General features: G+C 41.0%; 2 protein-coding genes and 1 long non-coding RNA gene across 6 annotated transcripts; all 3 read right to left on the bottom strand.

Annotated features, from left to right (window-relative positions):
• Nucleotides 1-664: 664 nt before the first annotated feature.
• Nucleotides 665-9,842, bottom strand: LOC125297439. Its single transcript, XR_007194024.1, has 3 exons — nucleotides 9,651-9,842; nucleotides 9,242-9,506; nucleotides 665-1,922 (listed from the first exon to the last, which is right to left on the bottom strand). It is a non-coding gene; the product is annotated as an uncharacterized LOC125297439 (long non-coding RNA).
• A 1,427-nt stretch (nucleotides 9,843-11,269) lies between these two features.
• LOC125297356 (zinc finger protein 501-like) lies at nucleotides 11,270-15,244 on the bottom strand. Of its 3 annotated transcripts, none has more exons than XM_048247692.1 (3): nucleotides 14,981-15,242; nucleotides 14,525-14,849; nucleotides 11,270-12,787 (listed from the first exon to the last, which is right to left on the bottom strand). In XM_048247692.1, exons 2-3 carry the CDS (start codon nucleotides 14,796-14,798, stop codon nucleotides 11,787-11,789), a joined length of 1,275 nt encoding a protein of 424 aa, XP_048103649.1. In that variant the 5' UTR covers nucleotides 14,799-14,849; nucleotides 14,981-15,242; the 3' UTR covers nucleotides 11,270-11,786. The 3 variants fall into 3 exon arrangements, with proteins under 3 accessions (XP_048103649.1, XP_048103648.1, XP_048103647.1); XM_048247691.1 differs by having other exon boundaries at nucleotides 15,133-15,228; XM_048247690.1 differs by having other exon boundaries at nucleotides 14,525-15,244.
• Nucleotides 15,245-17,915: 2,671 nt separating this feature from the next.
• On the bottom strand, nucleotides 17,916-24,971 carry LOC125297366 (zinc finger protein 431-like). 2 transcript variants are annotated; one of them, XR_007194005.1, is made up of 5 exons: nucleotides 24,769-24,971; nucleotides 22,463-22,617; nucleotides 20,151-20,320; nucleotides 18,525-18,594; nucleotides 17,916-17,996 (listed from the first exon to the last, which is right to left on the bottom strand). XR_007194005.1 is itself a non-coding variant. In XM_048247704.1 (4 exons), exon 2 carries the CDS (start codon nucleotides 22,277-22,279, stop codon nucleotides 21,119-21,121), a length of 1,161 nt encoding a protein of 386 aa, XP_048103661.1. In that variant the 5' UTR covers nucleotides 22,280-22,617; nucleotides 24,769-24,971; the 3' UTR covers nucleotides 17,916-17,996; nucleotides 18,525-18,594; nucleotides 20,151-21,118. The 2 variants fall into 2 exon arrangements, 1 of the variants encoding a protein (XP_048103661.1); XM_048247704.1 differs by having other exon boundaries at nucleotides 20,151-22,617.
• Nucleotides 24,972-25,195: the final 224 nt, after the last annotated feature.

Here is a 25,195-nt window from a genome sequence, read left to right as displayed (position 1 = left end):
ACAAAACATTCTCCCCTACAGAGAAACAAACTGATGTATTTTACAAAATGAATGTAAAACAAATTATGTGAATGGGTTACACAGTTTATTATGAAGCTCTCGTTAGGTCACTGAAGGCAACTGAAAAATGATTGCAAGCTCACTAATGGAGAGACAGGGATTGGCCAGAGTGCTGCGTCAATCATATTCAACAGGAAGTGTGAAATTGTGGCCAATCAGTCACTGCTTAATGGGTGGGACTTATCTGGCATAAGGATCAATTGAAATGGAAAAAATCCACGTGTGGCGGGGGTTTCACTCAATTTACATTGAAGTCAGTGGGAAAAGATATCTACTGTATGGTAGTGAAGCAAAATGAAAAGTTGGTGAAGCAGTCTGATTCACTGTAATTCTCTGTTCCACCGCGGGTGGCTTTCTGTTTCAAAGGACTAAAAATGGGATTATTGGGACATTTCTTGTCAGTTTTCTGTACAGTTGTCATGTCTCGCTCGGTTCACATCTTTTTACAGGCAGCATAAGTGCCATTAGTAATGTTACTATGTCATATTGACTTTAAAAAGGTCTCAGGAGTGTGTAATACTGACTATATCCTTTTTTAGCAGAACCTAAACAAAAGTATTGGCATTTCATTGTAACCAATACACAAACATGAGCAAAACAAACATATTTCAAATCGGAATGATTTATTAAAAAATATATATATATATATTGGCAAAACACAAATACATAGATGAAACGTTTTACTAATTGAAATAATACACACACTTATTGTTAAATAAATTCCACTGAATGTTTTTCCATTGCCATCATAGTCAGAGATATATCCCTCCACAAAGTCCTTTTGATGCTCCATTTATATACAAGTCAATGGATGGATTACGTCTATGGAAAGATGCCACCATTACTCATCTATAATCCAAAGTCCTTTTAGGCAAGTCCCTCCACTCAGCGGCCATATTGTAGCAGTTTTTGGGCACTTATCGGGCATCTATTTCGGCAGAAATGCGTGTGCGCCAAGGCTTCACGACACCAACCTTGCTCCAACATCGAGATCACAACACATGATTTGCACAATGTCTTTATAACACACCACATAATTGGCTGTCCCCCAACCACATAAGTCTTTGACACATTTACATGTTTTTAAAATAACAATAACGTTGCTTCTACAATATGTTTCCATAAAGCGCTTAGCTAAGCGTGATCCTTGAACCTGACACCAGCAGCACTTCCAGAAAAAAGTGTAAAAGTTAGTTAATTTCTCAAGGGTGCATCAGCAGCACGGATATATGCCACCTGAGTTTTAAGGGTTTACAAGCCTGAGCTAAAGCCAAATGGCTTCTAGAGCAAAAATCCTGTCTCACCCTACGGGAATATTGTCCTCAGACACTCTGAAAAAGCATTAAAAAAAATGTCATTGCCCAAAGTGGACAAATGAAAAGTGTCCCTCAGAAACAGTTCAGGCTTGTAAAAGCGTATGTAACGGTGATGCACAATACCCCCGTTCATACCCATAACAAAGGTAGCCATTTCACTGTTCACCCACTTACGAGAACGCTCGATTCTCTTCGGACGTACACATCCCCAGCAGCGTCTCTGGGTGATGGCCGAATAGACGATTAGCATATTGGGGAAACGCTGATGGAGATCCTGAAGGTCCCGCTTCATCGCTGCGACGAGACGCAGGGACTTGAGCTTCCCCAAGTCATTCCCGCCGCAGTGAATCAGCAGGACATCCGGTGCGAATTTTCCTCTCAGCCAATCATAGAAGCAGGGGACAACAGAGTGCCACCGCATTCCATCCAAGCCAAGCCACTCAACCTGGGCATTGGCACCCAGGTTTCGCCCCAAAGACCTCCTGGCTCTCTCCTCCCCATTGCGAATGTAGTTGCACCCAAGAATTAGGGCTGTTGGTTGTCTATCTGGAAGAAGAAGAAAAAATAAAAACACATTCAATGACATAGCCGATACTACACAGAACATCTTATACTAGTAATGATTACAATGGATCAGTATCATATCACAGCTTTTCACTGATTATCACCCTTGAAAAAATGCATATAGATAGACATAATACTGCTTGATAGTTGTGTCACCCAACCTGCCAACCGAGAAAAACTATGAATCTGTAGACCAGACCCAATAGAGGTAAAATATGGTAAAAACCGATAAAAAAACTCTTAACAGCCTTTGATAAGACATGAAATATGATCCTGTAATGTGGCCAATCTCCCGACCAAAACGTGTGAATAATTTATGGCTCTTTGATCATTCCTAAAGGAACATCATGGAAGACAAAAAAAAATAATTACAGCGACGGACGCATTAAAGGGGAAATCTGGTGTTAAATGGGTTTTAGATATGTTAAGTACGACAAGCTATAAGTATGTTAAGTATAAAAGCTAGAGTCATGGACAAGGGATGACCCTATCCAGACCCGAAGCAGTTTTTACCGATTCTTCTATAGAGCTATTAGCGCTAGCAACCGGGCATATCATACTGCACATAAATCGCTTTTTTTTTAACCCATCTACAAGGCTAACAAGAGCTCCACACTTTGTCGACAGTGTAATTAGGTTCAAACGAGGCATTGGGAACATTGTATGTGTGCTAAACGTTTATTTAGAAGACAGTTTATGCACACACTACCTGGAGTAACTTCTCTGCTTGTTTTTCCGGGCAACGCTATTCTGAATTTAAGACTCGATAAGTCTATCTACGAACGTGAATCTTGTGTTGACGGAAGGAGGACTGCGCGTGAGCATTCAAAAAGGGGTGTGTGTCACGCATGAGAAAAGAAGTTGGTTCAACGCATGACTTTTTTGAATGCTCACGTGCTCAGTCAACAACACGAGACGTGCATCCCACAGCTGATTTTGTGGGATGCTGATGTCCTTGATTATCCTACCCTGCTTTTCCTTGCATCTGTTTGCTAAGAAGCAGTACCAAGATGGGATACTGAAGGAGATGGCAAATTCCATCATTGTTTGATACTGTCCTGTCTCTGTTCAGTGAAGGACAGGCGGTGGTCAATCTGAGTACCACGGTACTTAAAGTACTTAACCTGTTCCACTACTTACCCCTCCAGTCTTAAAGAAGTGGAGAGTGGATGTCGGGTTTCAGGTAGGGTTGTGCTGATGGACGATATCATCGCCGATCGTGATGGTTGGCAGACATCACGATGGGAAGCAATCATCGTGATGCCACGCCCCCACATGCCAGGCACTAATTCCTGCTGTAACATAGGCTAAAACATAAAAAACCTTTCCCTGGAAATTAAATTGAGCCTACTTTAAAGACTGTCAGCCAAACAGATATCACTTATTAGTCTACTGTCTTGTAAAATAAAAGACTTATTAGTCTACCGTCTTATTAAATTAATTCCTGATTGTGACATGAATGTGTAATTGTCTTTTTTTACATGTCTCACAGTAGGCCTATAGCCTACATTGAACATTGATGTAAAATATGTAGCCTAATTGTAAGCACCTGTAAAATTGATGTTTTTCAGTATGCTTAATATGCCTTTTGTTTCTGTATGAATTTACTCCATGTACCAGAATGCTTTGTAATTTACTTGCTTCTGTGATTCACAACATTCTATACATGTGCACCAATCAAATGTCTTTGTTTGTTTTGCTTTTATTTGAATTGTTTAAGCAGCCAATCATTATCTGTTATTTGTTTATGCCCGCAAAATTGCGGTGAAACGGAAGGTTCCATCACCTCAGTGAGGAGAAGGCTCGTGAGTTCCAGTCTGCCCGGAGTAAAGAGAGGTCACTGGGCTTTTCTCAATATGCGTTCTTTTCAATACTTGTGTTCTCATGAACTTGAAAATCGTTCTGAAACGTCATCAATCACCGCCGAAGTACTGTTCCAATTCACAAGTTCGCATTTATTCAAGAACGCATAATATTTCCAGAAGTGTTCTCGAATCGTTGGTTTTATCAAGGATGCATCGGGTGGTGACTTGGTGGATTGAAGATTCCACAATGCGTGACACTCACATAAGAGAAATGGCAGCATTGATACATAATAGGCCTACCTATCATAATTGCTGCTACAATCCGATCCATGTTTAGGCTATAAACGGTAGGCTACAGGCTTCACAACTAACGTTAATCATACTATCCCCCTCATGTTGTTCCCGCCATCAGCAAGTGAATATATTCTTATTAGGCTAATATTTAATAAAAAAAAATCAATGAGAAACAAACTTAAACAAGCTGGTGAATTATATATATACCAATAGAGCAATAGGTAAATGACTAGACTCCTGAGCTGTTCCGAGAGAAGCTGCCGTTGGCAAGAACGCTGCTGTCTCAAACTGCAAATTGAGCGTCCTGTGTCCTCGCGTTCTCCAGAGTCTGGACTCACGATCTTAACGGGAGACCGTTCTTTAGCGTACTTTATATTGAGAAAAGCCCACTGTTTCTCCTGCTCCGCCTGTCAGTGCTGGTTCGTGGAGACTTAGAGGTGCTTTTATGTAACCCGGCCCACGAACGGTGAACTGTGCGAGTGGGTCACGTTCATTGTGATCAGTTTGGAGTGGACTGGCTTCATGTCTCTCGTTCGGGTTGTTGTTCAACTTGAGCTTACTGTTTCGCTAGTGCTACAGGTCGTTAGCTACTAGCTACTCTAGCTCTTGTTGCAGTTTTCCTTCAGAGACAAACTCGTTTATACCTCCGGTGCTGGGCCCACCGGAGCTACCCCTCCCTCTGCAGGACGACTGTTACCTCCGGTGCTGGGTCCACCGGAGCTACACCTTCCCCAGGACGACTGCTTCTCCGCCGGAGGACCAACCGCCCTGCTACTGCTGGTGTCGCTAGCTACGTTGGCTAGCTCAAGGCAGCTGCTTGCCTCCCATCTGCGCCTGGTCGTCGGTTTGGCTGAGTGGAGTGAAACTGTTCGTTCGTGAGAAAACTTACACTGACACACACACACACACTCGGTCTCCCGCCACGAGCGACTGGCGAGTTCGGACGGGCATTGTAGCGGTTGCTACCCTGCCTTCAGCTCACAGAGCTGACTCCAAAGTGCACCAACGAGCTCCAACGGCAAGCGCATGGGGGTTATATCTTGCTCATTGTATATTGTCTCCATATGGTGGTTTATCTGTGTTACCGTTACCTTTTACACGGTGCATTACTGTCTGTAACTTATATATTGTATTGTTGTTTTCTCCACACTGATGTTTAGCCTAAGCTAACAGGGTAACAGCTAGAACCGTTAGTGCTAACATTACTGTCTGTTAAGGTTTACGTAACATTCAGCGGAAGGTTCCCTTCAGAGTGAATTGTTTGCTCGCAAGTCTTGTCCAGGTTCTGTAACGTTATAACTTTGTCTTCTTATTGAAGCTCTTTATTAAATAAACAGTCTGTATTGTTACATTTAATTATACTTCTGGGTGTATTGGAAATTAATTTGTATGCATTCACCACTAGTATTATTATTTTCACATTGATTATTTAAATTCTGTAGGAATACACTATACACAAGCTATACAGTAAGTGTAGTATTTTTACAGTGGAGGCACCGCGCTATTTAATTATTTGATTGTCTTTAAATATTAGCCTATTGTGGTATTCAGGAATAGTTCAGCCAGCTCACCATTCCACCGCTGAGAGCTTAGGATCCTGTTTGCGCCATTGTTTATACTGATCGTAACTAGTGCCTGTGCACACCCGTTAAGAAGGGGTTACATAATGTTTTAGCAGAAAATAGTCCTAATGAATTATTATTGTTATGACTAGGACATTCTATTTTTGCGATGCTGCAGCACTGAAGCACTAAATGCATCCTTCTCCTCCGTGATCAAATAAACAATTTATTTCATTATGTTATAGGATCAGAAGGTAGCCTATCTGTCTTTCACTGTAAGGCCTTTATTTCATGCATTTAGCAAAAGCCCCAAACAGCAGAGGAGTATATGTGAAAAAGTTTTTTGTAAAGGTTTTTACTTCGCCCTCCTATAGCCTGGACTGGGCGATCACAGCCCCTTACTCTCCCTTTTCCGCCGCCCTCATAGTCGGCATGTAGCCCAATAGCGTGGGATGCATAACGTTCTACTGAAGATTTGCTGAGATTTACTCAACATGCAAGTGTTCAAATTGATTGTCTATCCATCTTTTACAAGGATTTTCTTGGAGCAGATCTTCCACACAACTTTGGTAGCCTGGTCAGTATGTCTCTTAGCTGTCCACTCTCATCAGGCCATGTAACTTTTATGTAGAAAATTATACATTTACTTTCTGTACCCCCCCCCCACCCCATATCATCGTCTATCACAATGTTTTACTGTACACATCGTCAAATGCCAATTAAGGACATCGCCCAACCCTAGTTTCAGGTGAGCGGCACCCATGCCAACATAGCTCCGTAGTCTTACTTGTTTAACTCCAATGAGCTATTCTTGAACCACAGGGCCATTGTGTCGACATACTGCATGGAAGTGTGGGGGCAGCCATGGCCCACTGGTTAGCACTCTGGACTTGTAACCGGAGGGTTGCCGGTTCGAGCCCCGACCAGTGGGCTGCGGCTGAAGTGCGGCTTGAGCAAGGCACCTAACCCCTCACTGCTCCCCGAGCGCCGCTGTTGTAGCAGGCAGCTCACTGCGCCGGGATTAGTGTGTGCTTCACCTCACTGTGTGTTTACTGTGTGCTGTTTGTGTTTCACTAATTCACCGATTGGGTTAAATGCAGAGACCAAATTTCCCTCACGGGATCAAAAAAGTATATATACTTATACTGGACAGGGTGTGCTCATCTGTCAAGTTGGCCACCAAGGCCACTTCGTCAATAGCCTGGAAAATCCAGACCCTGATAATCTAGAAAGATTAAGGGTCTGGCAAAGAGCAATGTAATGGCCCAACTCGAGGGGCGGCAACAAGCATGCATTTAAAAATCTCACTGCACGCAATTGGATAACACTTGACCATGTTTACACTGAATGATTTCGGACTTCGACGCAATCGGATAACACTACGACCAATGTCTACTGTCCTCCAACGTTGCAGCGCTGTCTTCATCAGTTTAGCTGGTTCCCCGGAATGCAAGAGGAAAAAGTAACGTGCATCATTGCTCTTTGCCAGAGTGTCTCGCAGAGACAATTCCATTGTGCTCTCGCGAGAACTCTGGATTTCCAGGGTACGTCGTCAACATATTTAAAAAGGTTCAGTCCATTGCTGTTGCAGGTGATCTCATTTGTGGAAGAGTCATTCCGTGTCAAATCAGATAAGGTTTTTGCTGCACCGTCTCAGATTTTGTTCAAACCTTGTCTATATGGGTCCTATATGGGTATATAATGGGTCCTAAAAAACAAGGCCTGTGAAATATTTCTGAGCAAATCTTATGTCTTTATATCTTTTTCAGACCTTGAAATTCTTTCATTTTTACAGGTTGAAAAACACATGCCATGTTTGGGCATTAATATCTTGACAAGTATTATCCATAGCCTCCTCAAATTTTCTAGGGTGGAAGACCCAACTCATAAAGAGCATGTGTAAACAATTTAAAGTCTGCACTAAATGTCTCCTGGCTTTCGAAAGGGCCCTACATTTCGGGAAAATGTGCATTAAGTGTGATATTGAGGGTATTAAAAAAACAGTTTTTTTTTTCATTTGGTATTAGTCATTATTTCCTCTTCAAATAAATCAGTTTATCAATGTTTTCCAACAATTTGATGTCTCCACATCAAATGACCATGACAATAATAAGGATAAAACAAGGCTTGTTTTTTTGTTTTTCTGTGTTATTTTCAAACAACTGAAATGGTATGTGGGGTAGATTGTAGGACCATAAAAATCTATGTGGAAATAGTTAAGTAGATATTTAAAGTGTAAAGTACCAATATCGTACCAAGTAACATTCACAGAAAAAATGCATGTAGTTACAAGTAAACATTCATGTAGTTACATGCATGTACACACAGTTACAGGTAAACACTCACTCTCTTGAACACCTTACCATGCACACAGAACTACAGGCCAGTCCCGCTGTTGCACCAAATTCTTTGACCTGTCGAATTTTGTGACTCTAGAGGATGCTGTTTTATTAGAGTCTATGAATGTACTGAGCTGTACTGACACACTGATGAGGTAATTCTGTTATGTGTATAATTCTTCTAATAAACTTTGTACATTTTTGAAACATGGAACATTGTCTGGGTGTGGATGTATTACTCCACATGCCTGCCTGTGTATCTTCCTCTCTATACTATCTCTATAGAGTAGAGCTAAAGCCTACCCCACCACTCCAGCTAAGAGGTGGACTTCAGCAGGACAGGTCACATATGTTGATAAGCCTACTGTCAAATTATGTTACCCCACTATAACTCTGCAGAAATGGACTGATATTGTACATTGTCATTGACATCAGCAAACACTTTATTTACATTATTGACAAACTCCTTGTCATTGTCTGTTAATTTACTTTTTGGCACCTCAAACTTAAGGAGGCAGTTAGTGACCTCCACAGCATTTTTTTCTGCAGTTACAGTGACATAATTTGACAGTAGCCTATCAAAATATGTGACCTGTCCTGCTGAAGTCCATCTGTTCACAGGAGTGGTGAGGGGTAGGCTTTAGCTCTACTCTAGAATAATACACCCACACCCAGTCAATGTTCCATGTTTCAAAAATGTACAAAGTTTATTAGAAGAATTATACACATAACCGAATTACCAGTTATGTGCCAGAATTGTCAGTGTGTCAGTACAGCTCAGTACATTCATAGACTCCAATGAAACAGCTCCCTCTAGAGTCACAAAATTCGACAGGTCACAACACCGGCCCTGTCACTGCAAGTGTCTCATGCTTGATCATCCTCAAGCACACTTTTTTTAATTTAATTTATATAGTATATTTAGTTTTGTTAGTTTTTCTTCTAATTATCTTCTACTGTCTCTATTGTACAGTGGAGTTTTGTTATATGTATATACTTATATTTACCCTTTCTGCTGTAAGTGCATGTTGTGTGTGATGTCTGTATGCTACTGAGACCTTGAATTTCCCCTTGCGGATCAATAAAGTATCTATCTATCTATCTATCTACATTGTGTTGACAAACGTTGAGGGACATTGGAGTCGGTGCTGCAAGGATTTTGTCTGAATTGACACGGAATGAAAAAGAATGGGTGACAAGACAGCCCTCGCGGACTCCAGTATTTCAAATAGTGTTGGTGGATTTAAAACCATGCACTCTGACATGGAGATGGTGTAGTAGTGATGTACTTAAGGACTTACTTTCCAGTAGATAATCGTCCTCCTGCTCCTCTTTCTTCACTTCAATCTCCACTTTTGTATTTGTTTCGGGGTAAACGTTGGGCTCGTCTGTTTCAGATTTAACCACACGACCATAATATTCCTAATTATCCTATTTTATGTTCTCTTCTTTCACCAGAACTCTCCGGCCCAACTGGTGTGTTTTAGTAACGTTGCAGACAGAGCTGAACGGCACTCGGAAATCCATGTTGCCTAACGGACGAATGATGATCGCATCCAACGTTTTCTATACACAAAAGCGGAATATTTTCAAGTTATGTTTTCATTTGTCTTAGAAAATAAGCCAAAATTGACTACACAAGGAAGGCATTTGAGAAAGTGAGGCTAAAGTTATATTGGCATTGTTGTGTGTCGAACGTAAATAGCTTACCTCAAGTAACGTTTAAGTTCGCTGCAGCGCACAATGAAATCTGTTATGTTTCACGTTAGGTCCGTTACGTTAGCCGCGAAGTTGTGGTGATCCAGAAACTTTACGGTTTATCCAGAGAATTTCTAACAGTTTATTCCAGCTAAATTGACCATTCTAGCAACACCAACGAAAATCTGCAACCTTCTTCCGTGAATCGGTAGTATGAGTTTGAATCGTTTGAATTCCTCCTCGGGGATGACAAACCAACCACAACACTGTGCATTAGTGCCACCGCCTGGAATGGAGTTTTACTGCAGGATTCTGGAAATTAACCTTTCTGGTGTGGTTCATCGTGGCCTATTGTAGCAATGTAGAGTTTACCATCAATCAAATTAATTTTATTAATCAGATTGTTATGTAGCATAGTCATATTATACATAATTTTAACTACTACTAAACTACTACTGACTACTATCCAGTAGCTCATCCAGCTACACTGGCTACCTATGGCGGCCCGCATCAAATTCAAGGCTCTAACGCTTGCCTACAAAGTCTCCGGTTCTGCTCCCACCTACTTGAATGTCCTCATACAGACATACGCTTCCTCCAGACCGCTGCGCTCCTCAGACGAACGACGTCTAGCTCTACCACCGGTATGCTCAGGCCAATCCAAACTTTTCTCATCTGTTGTTCCTCGTTGGTGGAACACACTGCCAGTTCCTACAAGGGCAGGGACATCCCTCTCCATTTTCAAAAAACTCCTGAAGACCCAGCTCTTTAGAGAACATCTCCTCTCATAGCAACATTTACAACAAGTCTTGCTGATCCTAGCACTCACCAGCCGTCTTAAACTGACAAGTAACTGTTAAAAACAGCACTCACTGATGCACTTATTCTTACTGTACTCTAATGCTTTTTAAATTGTCCTAAAATTGTTGAGAATTGCTCTAAAACTTAAACTGTTTACCATGTTGTAAGTCGCTTTGGCTAAAAATGCATCAGCCAAATGTAATAATGAAATGTACTATACATTAACTGCTACTACTAAGATTGAATAATCCTTTCCCTTACAAAGAAATGGAATTTCCATGATGTTCATGCCACATAATTCAATCGCTTTCTACATGGATATAGAATGGTGGGGAAGAAAACATTTTAATCTCGTTGTTTGTCACATTTAATAATTAGCCACAACCTGTGGCGTAAAGTAGGCATTTTGTACTTTTAGGGCTTCTACACACAGTTTCGTTGCCAGTGGGTGTTACCGACAGTAGCTATGCAAATGGCTTCAGGTATAACCGTAATTTGATTAGCTGGTGCCGTCTGTTGTTCGCTTGTTCGTAATTTGATTGGCTGGTGCCGTCCGTCGGTGCAGCAAAAGTTGAACTTCTCAACGCGAGCGACGGGAGCAACGCGACGCAACGGACCCACAATTCAGTTCAGCAACGGATGACGTGAGCCCATGTAAAGTTAATGGGATGCATCTCCAGCACTGCAACGCACGCAACTGCGTGTAGGAGCCATTAGGCTCTGAAGTCAGGGAAAGTTTTTGATTTCTTTTTTTTTTGAGAAAATAGGTCGGAACCCTGTAGTAGTGAATTGAATACTGATAATAATAAATTTACTTCAGAAAAGCACCTTTCAAGATACCCAAGGACACTGTACAATAAGGTATAGGCATAAGAAGTACATTTAGCATACATGTTAGACCTCACTGACAGTACATTCAGGCAAGGACAATGAGAGAACAAGCATATAGGAAAGACACAGACACAAGCTGGTCATGGATACAAGGTACATAAAATGCCAAGAGTAATGAAGCCTTTCCCCATTGTCAGTCCACTCAAACAGTACTGAGTAAATACTGAAGCCTTTCCCCATTTACCTTGAATTTCCCCTTGGGGATCAATAAAATATCTATCTATTTCCCCAAATTTGATTGGTTGGTGCCTTCTGTTGTTGTCCGTCGTTGCAGCAAAAGTTGAACTTTTCAAGCGACGTGACGGACCCACAATTCAGTTCGGCAACGGCTGACGTAAGCCCATGAAAAGTGAACGGGATGCATGCAGATGTGTGGGAGTCGTAACAGAGACAGCAGGTTACATAGTCCTTCAAAAAGGCCAGGAAATGTTTTCTCTTTATTTATTTTTACTTGAGTTAAGAGGTTGAATCAGTACTTATATCTGGTACAAGCGTGTGCACATGCACAGGCTGCTTTCCTGTGTGTACTCGCATATGTTTTTTAAGATATGACATGTGTGAGAAGCTTTTTCCACACTGCATACATTCATGAGGCTTCTCTCCAGTGTGCGTTAGCATGTGCTGTTTAAGATTAGCGGATGTCGTGCATGCATGTTCGCAATAGGAACATTTATGAGGCTTCTCTCCAGTGTGTGTTAGCATATGTAACTTTAAAGTAGAGATTTGTGTAAAAGCTTTCCCACACTGGGCACATTCATGACGTTTTTCTCCAGTATGTGTAAGCATGTGTCGTTTAAGTTCTGGGGATGTTTTAAATGCTTTTCCACAATGGGTACATTTATGAGGCTTCTCACTAGTGTGTATCATCAGATGGTTGTTCAGATTGGAAATTTGTGAAAAAGCTTTCCCACACTGGACACATTTATGAGGTTTCTCTCCAGTGTGTACTAGCATATGGCTTTTAAAATATTGCAATATTGAAAAAGCTTTCCCACACTCGGCACATTTATGACGCTTCTCTCCAGTATGTGTAAGCATGTGTCGTTTAAGATCTGGGGATGTTTTAAATGCTTTTCCACACTGGACACATTTATGTAGCTTCTCACTAGTGTGTATCATCAGATGGTTGTTTAGATTGGCAATTTGTGAAAATGCTTTTCCACACTGGACACATTTATGAGGCTTCTCTCCAGTGTGTGTTCGTATATGATGTTTAAGATGGGCTCGTGTTTTGAATGCTTTTTCACAATGTACACATTTATGAGGCCTTTTGTCAGTGTTCTGCTGTTCATTCACACTAACAGAGTGTGTCTGCTGGTGTTTCTCAAGTTCACTCAGGGCTGTGAAACTCTTCCTGCAGACTGTGCAGTGGTGCAGCCTTCCTTCAAGTTGCAGGTGGAGTTCATCTTTCTGTCCATGGATCTTCTGTTGTGTTACGTGTGGGTGTTCTGATACACCTGGAAGAGTTACCATAGAGACAGAGTTAGAATGCATATAGGCCGTTGATCCACATCAAACAAAGCAACATTTCTACCCCCATATATACATCAAACATACATGAAAAATAAAATGACTAGAAACCAGCTCATGCTGGTGGTTGGTTTTAGCTGGTCTTTGCTGGTTTTCCTCAAGCTCTTGCCGGTGGTCTTTGTTGGTGTAGCTGGTTGGCTCACCAGGTGGACATGCTGGTGTAACCATCTGAGGAAGCTGGTTATGCTGGTGTGACCAGTCTGACATGTGGGATACAGCTGGTGTAAGATGGTCATGCTGGTGACCAGCCTGCCAAGCTTGACATTGTTGGTGTAACATGGTCATTCTGATTTGCTAGTATAACCAACATAAGCTGGTATGACCAGTTAAACCAGCAATGTAAGACTAGCAACACCAGCTAAAATTATGATGAGCAAAACCAGCTGAATTACCATAGTAAGTTGGGCAAACCAGCTAGACCAGCAAAACTCTTGCAAAAACATAATATCAGCAGATCAACCATCATAGGCTGGTCAAACAAGTTGGTTAACCTGCAAACCACCTTAAGCTGGTCAGGCTGTTTTTTTTTTATGGATAATCAGCAGTTATACAGGTATAAAGGCTATGGAATGTAAAGCAGGGGCGTCATTAGGCCTGTTTTTTTTTTTTTTTTGGGGGCACTAAGCCCGCTGAAGCCACCCTAAGATGATCAAAATCAAATCAAAGGCACACAGAAGTTATCCCTAGTGGTCCATGAGTAGATGTGGTAAAATATGATATAGATGAGTTGTTTGCAATATACATGGATTTCTATGGAACGTCACGAAAACATGCGTGCGCAACCAAGAGGCAGAAAGCACCATAGAACAGCATAGAGCAGTGCAAAAGAGCAAAAGAATAAAATGAGTTTTTGTGCTGAAAACGGCACCAATTCGAAATCACGATGGTTAGAGAATGTTAAATATGTTCAATATCCCTAACGAAATGCATGTCTTTGCCAAAAATGACAAAATACGATGTTATATTAATAATCCAAATGAACATCAAACTTTGAAATATAGTCTGAAATGAGATGTTATTATCATTGAGACAACAGGGGTATACAAAAAATCCTATTGTAGTTTACAGCAGCCGACTATTTAGGTTAAGTTTATAACATTGTGGACGGCCACCAAGCCTCTTCTGCCTCACGGCTGCGCGCGCATCTAGTTTTGTTGGTAAACGGGAAACCCGTGTATTGAACCAACTTGTATATAAATCCAAACAGTTCTGCAACACTGTGTAAAGTGTTTAAGTGAGTAGGCCTAGTGTGTAATATACTATTAAAGAAGGTTTACTCTTTTTTTTTTAGCTAGGTGGTCCGTGAGTTTATTATTATTATTATTATTAGCCAGGTTAAGGGGTCCTTGGGTAACGTCACTTCTGTTAACGTTCAAACATAACAGAGAGCTAGCTCGCCCCCTCCCTCTCCTTCAACTGAAACTATCCTCCTGAACTACCCTGCTGGAAAAAGTTATGTTCCAGACTACACCTGGCTGTTTTTGGAGCCTGAGCTGTCCAGAGAGACCGCGTCTTTTACAGTATATTCAGAGGATAGGCAGTGTAATGTGAGATCTTTGCTGTATGTGCAAAAAAAAAGTTTGTGTTTTAATGTACAGCTGGGACGCAAGACGGAAGGCACAATACGGGATTACAATCTGAAATCGGTATTAGAAAGGACTTACTTTCTAGCAGGTCGTGCTCTTGCTCATCCTCCTTCTTCACTTCAATCTCAACTGTTTCATGTAATGTTTCGTTGCAAGTAACGTTGGATTCTGTAATGTCCGTTTCAGTTTCACAGTGAAGCTCTGCAAAAGGCTTTCCTTCCTCATCTGGACATCCAATCATCTGCCCATATTCCTCCTCTTTGATATCTTCTTCCTTCACTATCACTCTCAGGCCAAACTGGTGTGTTACGGTAATGTTACCACCGGTGCTCAACGGCATTCCGAGATCCATGTTCCCAACGGAACAAAGATGATCTCATTTGAAGTTTCGTCTAACGATAGCCTGTAGTCAAATAAACAACACAAAGACGCGTTGTCAAAATCTGTTTCGTCTTTTCGAAAATAATAGAAAGCGATAGCCTACTCTAAAATTGATGCATTCGCTTAGCATAGGCTATCACGTAGCCAGCCTACCACTGTCTATGCAAGAAACTTGCTGTTCAGCGTACTGAGGTCTTATACTGTTGCACTAAGATTAAGTTGGTGTTAATGCCTAATGCAACAGTTGTTATCTCCATATAATGTCACAATCTCGATCTCGATCATTTTCTCTGGTGGATGTTTACCTGAGACCTACAATTCCAACTCCTTTCCTCGTTGTTTGCCAACCAACCAGACAACTACCCAGCCATTAGTGCCACCGTCTGGAATGGAGTTTAACTGCAATATATCGATAATCAAGTTCACTAGGCTATGCCAGAGACTTTCTAATGTGGAGACACAGCACTCAAAAAATACTCTATAGAAATGCATGGGGCTATATTTGTCACGCCAATATGGCCGTTGTCTACACATATCCCACCCCTTCCTCGGCAAAACGTCGACATGTGAATACATTGAGCCAATCATGTGGTGTGATGTGAATACATTGAGCCAATCATATGGTGTGTTGTGAAGACATCGTGCCAATCATGTGTTGTGATCTCGCCGCAGGAGCAAGATTGGTGTCGTGAAGCCTTGCGCACGCGCATTTTTGCCGAAATGGATGCCAGACGAGTGCCCAAAAAGCGTTGTCATATGGCTGCCGAGTGGAGGGACTTGCCTAAAAAAGACTTAAGCTATGCTAGTCCTTCGACAAATGCATATGCAAACATATCTGGACTTTCTATTCCTAACATTTTCAAATAAAGGCAGAAGCACAAAACATGTAAAATGTGCAACAGAATCAAAACGTTACAAACATTTTACAAGAAGGTGCTATGGCCACCGTTTTCCGTGATAAAAGGTCAGTTTTCATGTTAATGAAAATATCTGTTACCCTACGCGTACACGTGGTCTTATATATGTGATTTTTTTTTTTTACAAGGGCCATTGTCCCTAAAGCAACATGGAGTTGTGCCTTACCCAAGGGCACAACGGAGAAAGCCAGGAATTGAACTCACAACTTTTCAGGCTAGGGGAGAACTGGTAATGTAACAGTGGTACAAATGTAAAGGCCCATTTACACCAAGAACGATAACGATAGCTCTAAATAAATATCGTTCTCGTTAATATGAATGACGACGTTCACACATAAACTATAACGATATGAAGAACGATATCGTTGGGGATCACTTTCAGAGCGATTTTCAGAACGATAAAAAGATAATACCCAATTAGAACCCATCGAATTTTAACGTCACATGCATTAACACAAGGAGAGACTTTGTTTATCGTTGTTCAGTGTGAACGCTTTTATCGTTATGGTTATAGTTATCATTATCGTTCTTGGTGTGAATAGGCCTTAACAGTGTTTTATTCTCAAGATGTGGTGTAGCTACGGAAACTTAAACAGACACATATCATGTAATTATGTATAATCTTACAGCCATCCAAATATGAATAGTCTACTATAAATACGACCAGAGATATTAAAGAAGCCCTATGCAGGTCTGGTTATTTCTTCTCTGTTTCTGGGTTTTCGCCCTGATTTGGGCTCACATTTTTCACGACATAGCTCCCCCTGCAGCTTTGGTAGCAAGTGACTGCTACGCTAAACCCCCACTAGCTAGCGAGCTAGCCATCAAGAAACCAAGCTAAACACATACAGGGCTCACTATAGGGGTGTGACTTTCGAAACCGACGTCTCGAATCAGTGTCGAGGCTTCGAAGCACAAGTGTTTCGAAACACTGCTTCGAAACGTGGTTCAAAACAGCGATGTCATGTGACCACTGCTTCGAAACATCGTTCAAAATCCCCATGTCATGTGACCAAAGTTAAGTGAAGCTTCGGTGCATTTCACCGGTGTCGGCAGGCGTGCCCGCACGTTCAATTAACAGTGTAGCTTTCTTTTAACCCTTAAAGGAGTACCGTCACACTGGTGTGACAGGAATGTTGAGAAATGAACGTTCTAAAGAATATCTGGGTTCATTGAATTCAACATAGAATTTTAGAACCTTCAATTGTTGCGGAATTTAGAACGTTCAAAAACCTACACCTTTAAGGGTTAAGCAATAACCATGTGGTGAGGGTGTTTTTTGCACGGTAGCCCAGGCTGCTCAAATGTGGTTCGATCCCCATTTGATTTGTAAGGTATTGTTTCAGATCGTATCTGTTTATGTTTTCTTACTTCACCATTAACCACACAGTTTCAACTAAACTCTCAGAATGGTCAAAAATCGAGAGTTTTTATAAGAAGAAAGTGATTTAGAGAACACATAGTGGCAGAAATAAGATTCTCTTTATTGTGACTTCATGTGGTCTCCCATCCAGTAATTGACCAAGGGCATGCTGCTTAGCTTTTGACAAAGACTGAACACAGGTAACACAGCAAGCCACAAACTTTAAAGACGGATCTGGGCATTTTTTTCAAATACGAGAAAATGAACGTTTGGTTCCCAGACCACGTCTCATTGAGAAGTGGTGGCGCTAGCCAGGCTAAATCGAGGACAAGCCACCACATCTTCAGGGGATCCTCTTTACAAACTGAGCTTTCCAAAATCCAGGAAGGGAGAGTGCAGAGCCAGACCAGTGAAGACAGACACTACATTCCGTAATTTTTTTTTTTTTTTACACAAAAACAAACATTTACATTGTACAAAGTACTGCAACAGTGCTTTCAACACAATAAATAAAACCAAACAAACTTACTTAAATACCTGAGAAACTACAAAATTTCACGTGCATGTGTATTGCACAGGGTATGTTGATTTGATGGACATGATCATGCAGAAAGTCTTTGTTGATCCATCATCGTATGGAGACGAGATTCTGAAGATAAACATCCCGCCGGACCTGTCTTCACAATATGAGCATCCAGACAAGGAGGAGGTCATCGCCAGCTATGTCTCAAGATTCAATCAAGGGGCGGGAGTTTGAAGCCTACATATCTTCCATGGGCGTCAGGAAACTCCCGTCACGACACATGAGGGGATCACTACCCGTATCTTTCTACCAAGGAAGCCCCAGCACCAGCTCACAAAACTTCTGTAGGCTTAATACCTGTAACGACTGAGAAAAATGAACATTGCTAGTCAACAGGTTTTATAACGTATGTCTAATTTGGATTCAGTGAATCCTTCAATACTGTATTTTTATGTACAATGACAGTGGTAAATAAATGTTTATTGCATGTGTAAAATGCTTCATGTGAATTTGTGTAATATACAGTTTGCTAAGGAAATACTTGGCTATTATCAAGAAAAAATTCTGAAATGGAGGCTTTGGCAGACTATATTTGCTTTATTATGTTGTATGAACAGCTAATGTAAGTAGGTTATTACAGATAACTCACTGCTCTATTCCCCGTAACTCTAAAGGACCGTAGTCGGCCCTGTAAATGTTGCATGCATTCTGCAGTGAGAACACATTTAGACCGTCCAGGTTTAGAACCTGTTTGCCTATCATACATGGGGGCCTTTCATCCAGCTGCTGCAGCCGTCTTGTAACCTATTATGCATAACATAAGGCAAGTATCTGCAGTGGCATCTTGTCTGCAATCATATATTGCTGACATTAGTATAGGAAAGATCATGTTACCTGTGGTACCTCCTGGCAGCATAAGTTCTCAGGCTCTGATGGCATTGTTGCACAATTTCCACATGTGCACCTAAACACACAAATACGAAAGGAGTCATGCATGAATAAAGCTAAAGAAATAATAAACCTGGTATTTTTTTACCCATTAATAGCACCCACGATTACATTTGAACAAGCATGCTCCAGCTAGCTAGTACTTTTTCTCAGCCTGACGTAAGTAGGTGAATGGTAAGTAGTGCTAGGCTAGACTTTCTCAAGTGTACAATGCGAACACCCCAGTATACACCAATATATCAGGCGCATACAAGCGAGTCTCATAAGTATGACAGAAAAATACTACTGTACTTTAGGAACACTCAGTCTGTAGAGCAATGGTGTCGGAGCCCTCCCTAATTTTACTGTGAAAAACTGTAACGTTATAAGTTAGAGCAGGTTACAGGATCTGCCAACCACCTTGGCCAATTTCAACCGAGCGAAGCTTGAAGCAGCGGGGTGTTTACAAGACATAACTTCACGTTTAGTGAACAAGAAGCACAATATAGTTTACTTCTGTGTGAATACAAATTCATTAGGTTGAATAAATAATGAATAATAATTCATAATAGTGCCTGACCTGGCACTAACGTTAGCTAACGTTATAGCTATCGATAGCTAGACTAGCCTAACGTTAGCTTTCATGGGCTAAACACAAGGGCGCGGGAAGGGGGGTGCTGCAGCACCCCCTGCTGGCAAGAGATAGATTTTTAAAATTTGTTATATAGGCCTATATATTTAAATAATTACTAATTCGCTGTCTGACATTATTTATATTTGTGTATTTGAAATGATGAGTCAAATAGCAAAAAAGGGTTATGGATTGGTTGGAATATAGGTTCTAAAAACTACAAAAAATTGTGAGTCAGTTACTGAACCGTAGCGTGGTTTCAGCTATGTGATAGCCAGAGAATGTCTAATCCGTAAACGGGCTCTGGTGATAGCGATCAAGTGTGTAGGCCTACAATTGATATAGGCCTACATATTCTATGATATTTACACGTTCAAAAAAGCATGGATAAGCTGAAAGAAACTTTAATTGTGTTGTACAGTTTTGAAAAATTAATAAATTATAGCTAGTGAAATCATTTCACTAGTTGCTAAGATAGAAATTATTAGCACACATTCTTGCTGTGGAGATGACACACTTTAGGCTATTCAGGAATTATTTGCGAGATCATTGCAGCCTGATTATTAGCCTATATTTAAAGCCAAACATCTCTGGTGTGGTTTTGACGATCAGAAAAGTAATTTCCTTAGCTATACTGAAATAGGCTAATGATGTCAAGTGCGCTTCTGTGGGGTTAGGGTGGGTGCAGTGGAGTCGGAGTGCTGTCGGCGGAACATTGGAATTTGTGGCTGCCTTGGGGACGTAGATAGATAGATAGATAGATAGATAGATATACTTTATTGATCCCTAAAACTTCTCTCTATCACCCACACCGCACTAAAATGATGTATTTAGCAGTCAAAATCCGAAACATAGGAGGACAGAAATCGTCGGACATCCATTATTTTTGTTATTCAGCACCCCTGGTCAAAAATAGGTTCCCACGCGCCTGGCTAAACACTGACTATCTAAGTTTCACTAACCATTCAGAAGCGTCTTGCTGAATTCTCTGAGTCTCGGGTAGTGCAGGAGACTCCCCTCCTTCAGGATCAGATTCTGGTTCGAACATGTATGGTTGAACTACTGCCGCCATGTAAGTGGGGAGTGGGCAAAGATGTAATGAGCAGCAGAAAACAGCACACTCTGGAAGGGGCTGATGAGCAGCAGAAAACAGCACACTCTGGAAGGGGCTGAAACAGAGTAATAGAGGTAGGTAACAATCGTTTCCTACACGCTATTTCCACCAAACAACTTCAGAAACATGTTTTCTGGAACTCAAAAATAGTCAAAATATGGGCACTTTAAGGGTTAATACAATCAAAGTCTTATTTTAGTTAGGCTAATGTTTCTAATAATAATTTTGTCAAAACAGTGAATCTCAAAACAGCTTGATTGGTTTTCCTCGTTACAAGGTTGAAACACGTCTTTCGGTTCTTTCTTTTCATTTGTTGAGTTTTATATCTTTAATGTTCATTTGGCAGACATTTACAAAAACAAACATTTAACCTACAGAGCTACAACTACAGCAATACAATGACATTTCAGCTCTTTTTCAGCATTTTAACATTTGAACTTCAGAGCTGCGGCTACAGCATTATAATAATGTACAGCGCAGAGGAGACGATAGCTAGTTACCACTGCATCCATCAATACAATACTAGATAGGATAGGACTACATATTAAGTACTGAAGGAGGAGCAGTGGAGAGGAGGTAGATAAGGTAAAGAGAGGGAAGTGGAGAGGGAGGGAAGAGTCTGGTGATAAAGCTGATGATGATACCTATTCTTACAGCGAGGTTAGTCGAAACAGAACAACCCCCACTAAAATCGTCTGACAAAAAGCATATCTCGCAGCAATCAAATAACCCCCAGTTTACAGCGAGATCTGACGACTTCATTTCACAAGTTACGAGTTGTCACAAGCTGTCACCATGTGCAAATGGAACGCACAATTATCCTTTTACCAGAGTATCCAGAACGAGAACGAATTGCCATTTCTGCTTTCTTGTGTGTGTTAGCATGTGTTTTTTAAGATTTGACTTCAGTGTAAAACCTTTTCCACACTGGGCACATGTGTAAGGCTTCTCTCCAGTATGTGCGAGCAAGTGCTGTTTAAGAGAAGAGGATGTTCCAAAAGCTTTTTCACAAAAGTCACATTTATGAGGTCTCTCTCCAGTGTGTACTAGCTGATGGCTTTTAAGAGCATGACATCTTCTAAAAGCTTTTTCACAAAAGTCACATTTATGAGGTCTCTCTCCAGTGTGTACTAGCTGATGGCTTTTAAGAGCATGACATCTTCTAAAAGCTTTTTCACAAAAGTCACATTTATGAGGTCTCTCTCCAGTGTGTACTAGCTGATGGCTTTTAAGAGCATGACATGTTCTAAAAGCTTTTTCACAATAGTCACATTTATGAGGTCTCTCTCCAGTGTGTACTAGCTGATGGCTTTTAAGAGCATGACATCTTCTAAAAGCTTTTTCACAATAGTCACATTTATGAGGCTTCTCTCCAGTATGTGTGCACATGTGGTTTTTAAGTTCTGAGGCTGTTGCAAACGTTTTTTCACAATGGCTACATTTATGTGGCTTCTCTCCTAGGTGAATTAGCATGTGGCTTCCAAGAGCATAACATGTTCTAAAAGCTTGTTCACAATAGTCACATTTATGAGGCTTCTCTTCAGTGTGTATAAGCATGTGGGTTTTAAGATTTGAATTTCGTGAGAAGGCTCTACCACACTGGACACATATATGAGGCTTTTCTCCAGTATGTGTGCGCACATGGTATTTAAGTTCTGAGGGTGTTGTACAAGTTATTTCACAGTGGCCGCATTTATGAGGCTTCTCTCCAGTGTGAGTTAGCATATGGCGTTTAAGACCAGCTATTTGTAAAAAAGCTTTTCCACACTGGGCACAAATGTGAGCCTTCTCTCCAGTGTGTGTAAGAATGTGGCGTGCAAGGCTTGTGGCCCCCACGTATGTCTTTCCACACTGGACACATTTATGGGGCTTCGTTCCAGTGTGTGTTAGCATATGCTGCTTAAGATTTGAAATTTGTGTGAAGCCTTTTCCACACCGGGCACATTTATGAGGCTTTTCGCCAGTGTGTGTAAACATGTGGTGCCTAAGTTGTGTGGAGCCTCTAAATGCTTTTCCACACTGGGCACATTCATACAGTCTCTCTCCAGTGTGTGTTGGAATGTGGCGTTTCAGATGCGCAGAAGTTCTAAATGTTCTCCCACAGAGTCCACAGGAATGAGTCTTTTTGTTGTCAGTGTTCTGCTGTTCATTTACACTGACTGTGTGTGTTTGCTGGTGTTTCTTGAGTTCTTTCAGGGCCGTGAAGCTCTTCCTGCAGATTGTGCAGTGGTGAAGCCTTCCTTCAAGTTGCAGGTTGAGTTCATCATTCTGTCCATGGATCTTCTGTTGTGTTACTGGCAGGTGTTCTGATCCACCTGGAAGAGTTACCATAGAGACTTAGAATTAGAATGAAGAGTTACCATAGAGACTTAACATGTATAATAACTTGTTGTGATTAGGGTTGGGCACAGGGGATGTAACGGTGAATCATGAATTGGCTAAAAAGAGTTACACACGTTGTTACAATGTTTTAAAATGATATCAGATTAGTAAACAGACTGTGCCTTTGGAACATTGGATAAATGGTTGCTGATTATGGCCAATGTTGAGAACCCTTTTGAAATTATGTAAGAACATCATGTAATCTGAAAACTGCTGCCCTCATTAAAAAACAATGCAACTGATCTCAGCTGATATTCTGTCTATAATGGAGTGGAATGGAAATGTCTAAGTGACCCTAGTGTGCGTGGTGTGCTTTTATGCTGTGGGTGTGCTTTTATACTGTGGGTGTGCTGGGTGTGCTTTTATGCTGTGGGTGTGCTGGGTGTTAGGGCTGGGATAAACAATTATTTTTTAAACGATTAATCTAGCGATTATTTTTTCGATGCATCGATTAATCTAACGATTAATTTTTTTCAGTCCGATTCAATTATTGATTATCTCCCCATTAATTGACTAAAAGCACTTTATACATGTTGCTTTATATATCTGAATGAAAAAAACATGAATTCCAGAACTAACATAGTTAGTTCAAATAACAGTTTGTACTTCTCCTTGGGACAAGCACTTTTGAGTCTTGGAAAACAATTTATATTTACATCGGGATTTTGCAAACATTCAGAGTCAATAAAATGAGCCCTGAGTAACAAAATTGACAAGCAGCTGTAAGTAAGCATGCTAAACTCAACATCCAAACAGTATTCTAACGTTAGCTTTGAGATACTGCTTGATTGCATAACTTAACTAAGTTTAGTCTCCTCAATGTACTGTTGTGATAGACCTTAGCAGAGTTAACTTGACTGCAGCAGTTTTGAACAAATTTGCACAGCATGGTCATGATGCTAAGCGGATTTAATAGCAATTTAGCCAGCCGTGTTCTATGCTATGCTTCTATGTGGCAACAACAATCCTTCAACAATCGTGAATATTCTGTGTTAAATGTACATGCAGAGGATGGGCAGTGGGCTCGTTAAGAGAGAGAGCGGGCGGGGCAGGGAAAGGCTGCGTGCGTAAAAAGTGCAGCTCAAAGGATTTTATCTTATCTTTAATTTAAATAGTACAACATAGAACATCAATGTGTGACGGCCGGTTTTGTGGCGCCCCACCACAGATTAGTCAACGTATGGGAAACACGGAAGGTGTAAAATTCAAAATATTTGGCAGCACGCGTTTTGGGTCTGACAAATCGACGCGCATATTTTGCGTCGACGTAATCGATTACGTCGACGCGTTGTCCCAGCCCTATTGGGTGTGGTTTTATGCTGTGGGTGTGCTGAGGAGGCAGCATTAACATGAGGGATGCTGGGCGGCTGAACAGGCTGGTGAGGACAACTGGCTCTGCTGTTTACATTGGGCATGAGCATATAACATCTACTTCTTATAACTTATTCACTGTTTTATATTGTTTTTAAAGTATATTATGTGATGCACTGCATCACACTAAACTGTACCACTCTGTGGAAACAAGCTATATCTAGACTTGTAGACTTTGCAGCGGCAGATGCTGCTCTGCTTCAAATAGCTGTAATAAATTTGTTTGTTTGTTAATAAACTAATATTACTAAATTGCTGACTTACTATGTTTTGTGATTTGAGTTGGCGCTGTGTTTGTCATTTCCATGCCAACAGCAACAGGCACTGCTGGACCAAAGATCCTTGATATATTATATAATATATAGTTATCAACCGTCTCTGGCTGGACTAAGCCAATGCATGCATGGAGGCAAAAATGTTTTTGCTCACTTAGGTCTATCTAACTCTAGGGGACACAGTGAATCATTTCATTAAACGGTGGTGTGTTTCTTCAAACCGGCACACTTGTTCTGTTTAGCAAAACAATACTTTTTTTTTAGGATTTTAGGATACTATTTGACTGATTCTGAACTTTGGGACAAAATAGCAATTGCAAGTATTGAACAAAAAAGTAATTTATGTTATGGTGACATGAGGCAAATGAGTCCATATCCAGCAACAGGCACCTCTCGGCCATATTCATCCTAATAATTAATACATCTGAAAGGACTTACTTTCCAGCAGATAATCGTGCTCATCGTCTTCCTTCTTCACTTCAATCTTCACTGTTGTCTGTAGTGTTTCACTGTAAGTAACGTTGCCTTACCTCGTTCTTCCGCACACTGAGATGTGTTCCGCCTAGTTTATCGTTAAACAAGGTTCATCCCGCAAAACATTGACTTCTTGGTCCGACATCGGCAAAACTATGGATCCAGACCAGCTTCCATGGCATGGAGTAAATATTTTCTTACTCGTGTACAATGAACTTCTCGTGGATGACAAACCAACCAGATGACTGTACACTGCCACCTCTTGGAATGGAGTTTGACTGCAGGATGTGGAAACCTTATCTGGGTTGATTTACCTTTGTGAACTGTGTGAGTGTCACTTTGTCGACATGTTGTGTAAGAAGCTGCATGTTTAACTGATCATTAAACCACT

The sequence above is a fragment of the Alosa alosa genome, chromosome 7, assembly GCF_017589495.1.
Source record: "Alosa alosa isolate M-15738 ecotype Scorff River chromosome 7, AALO_Geno_1.1, whole genome shotgun sequence".
Classification (NCBI taxonomy): domain Eukaryota; kingdom Metazoa; phylum Chordata; class Actinopteri; order Clupeiformes; family Clupeidae; genus Alosa; species Alosa alosa.
The sequence above is the reverse complement of the archived record's forward strand: the minus strand, read 5'-3'. Positions and strand labels throughout refer to the sequence as shown.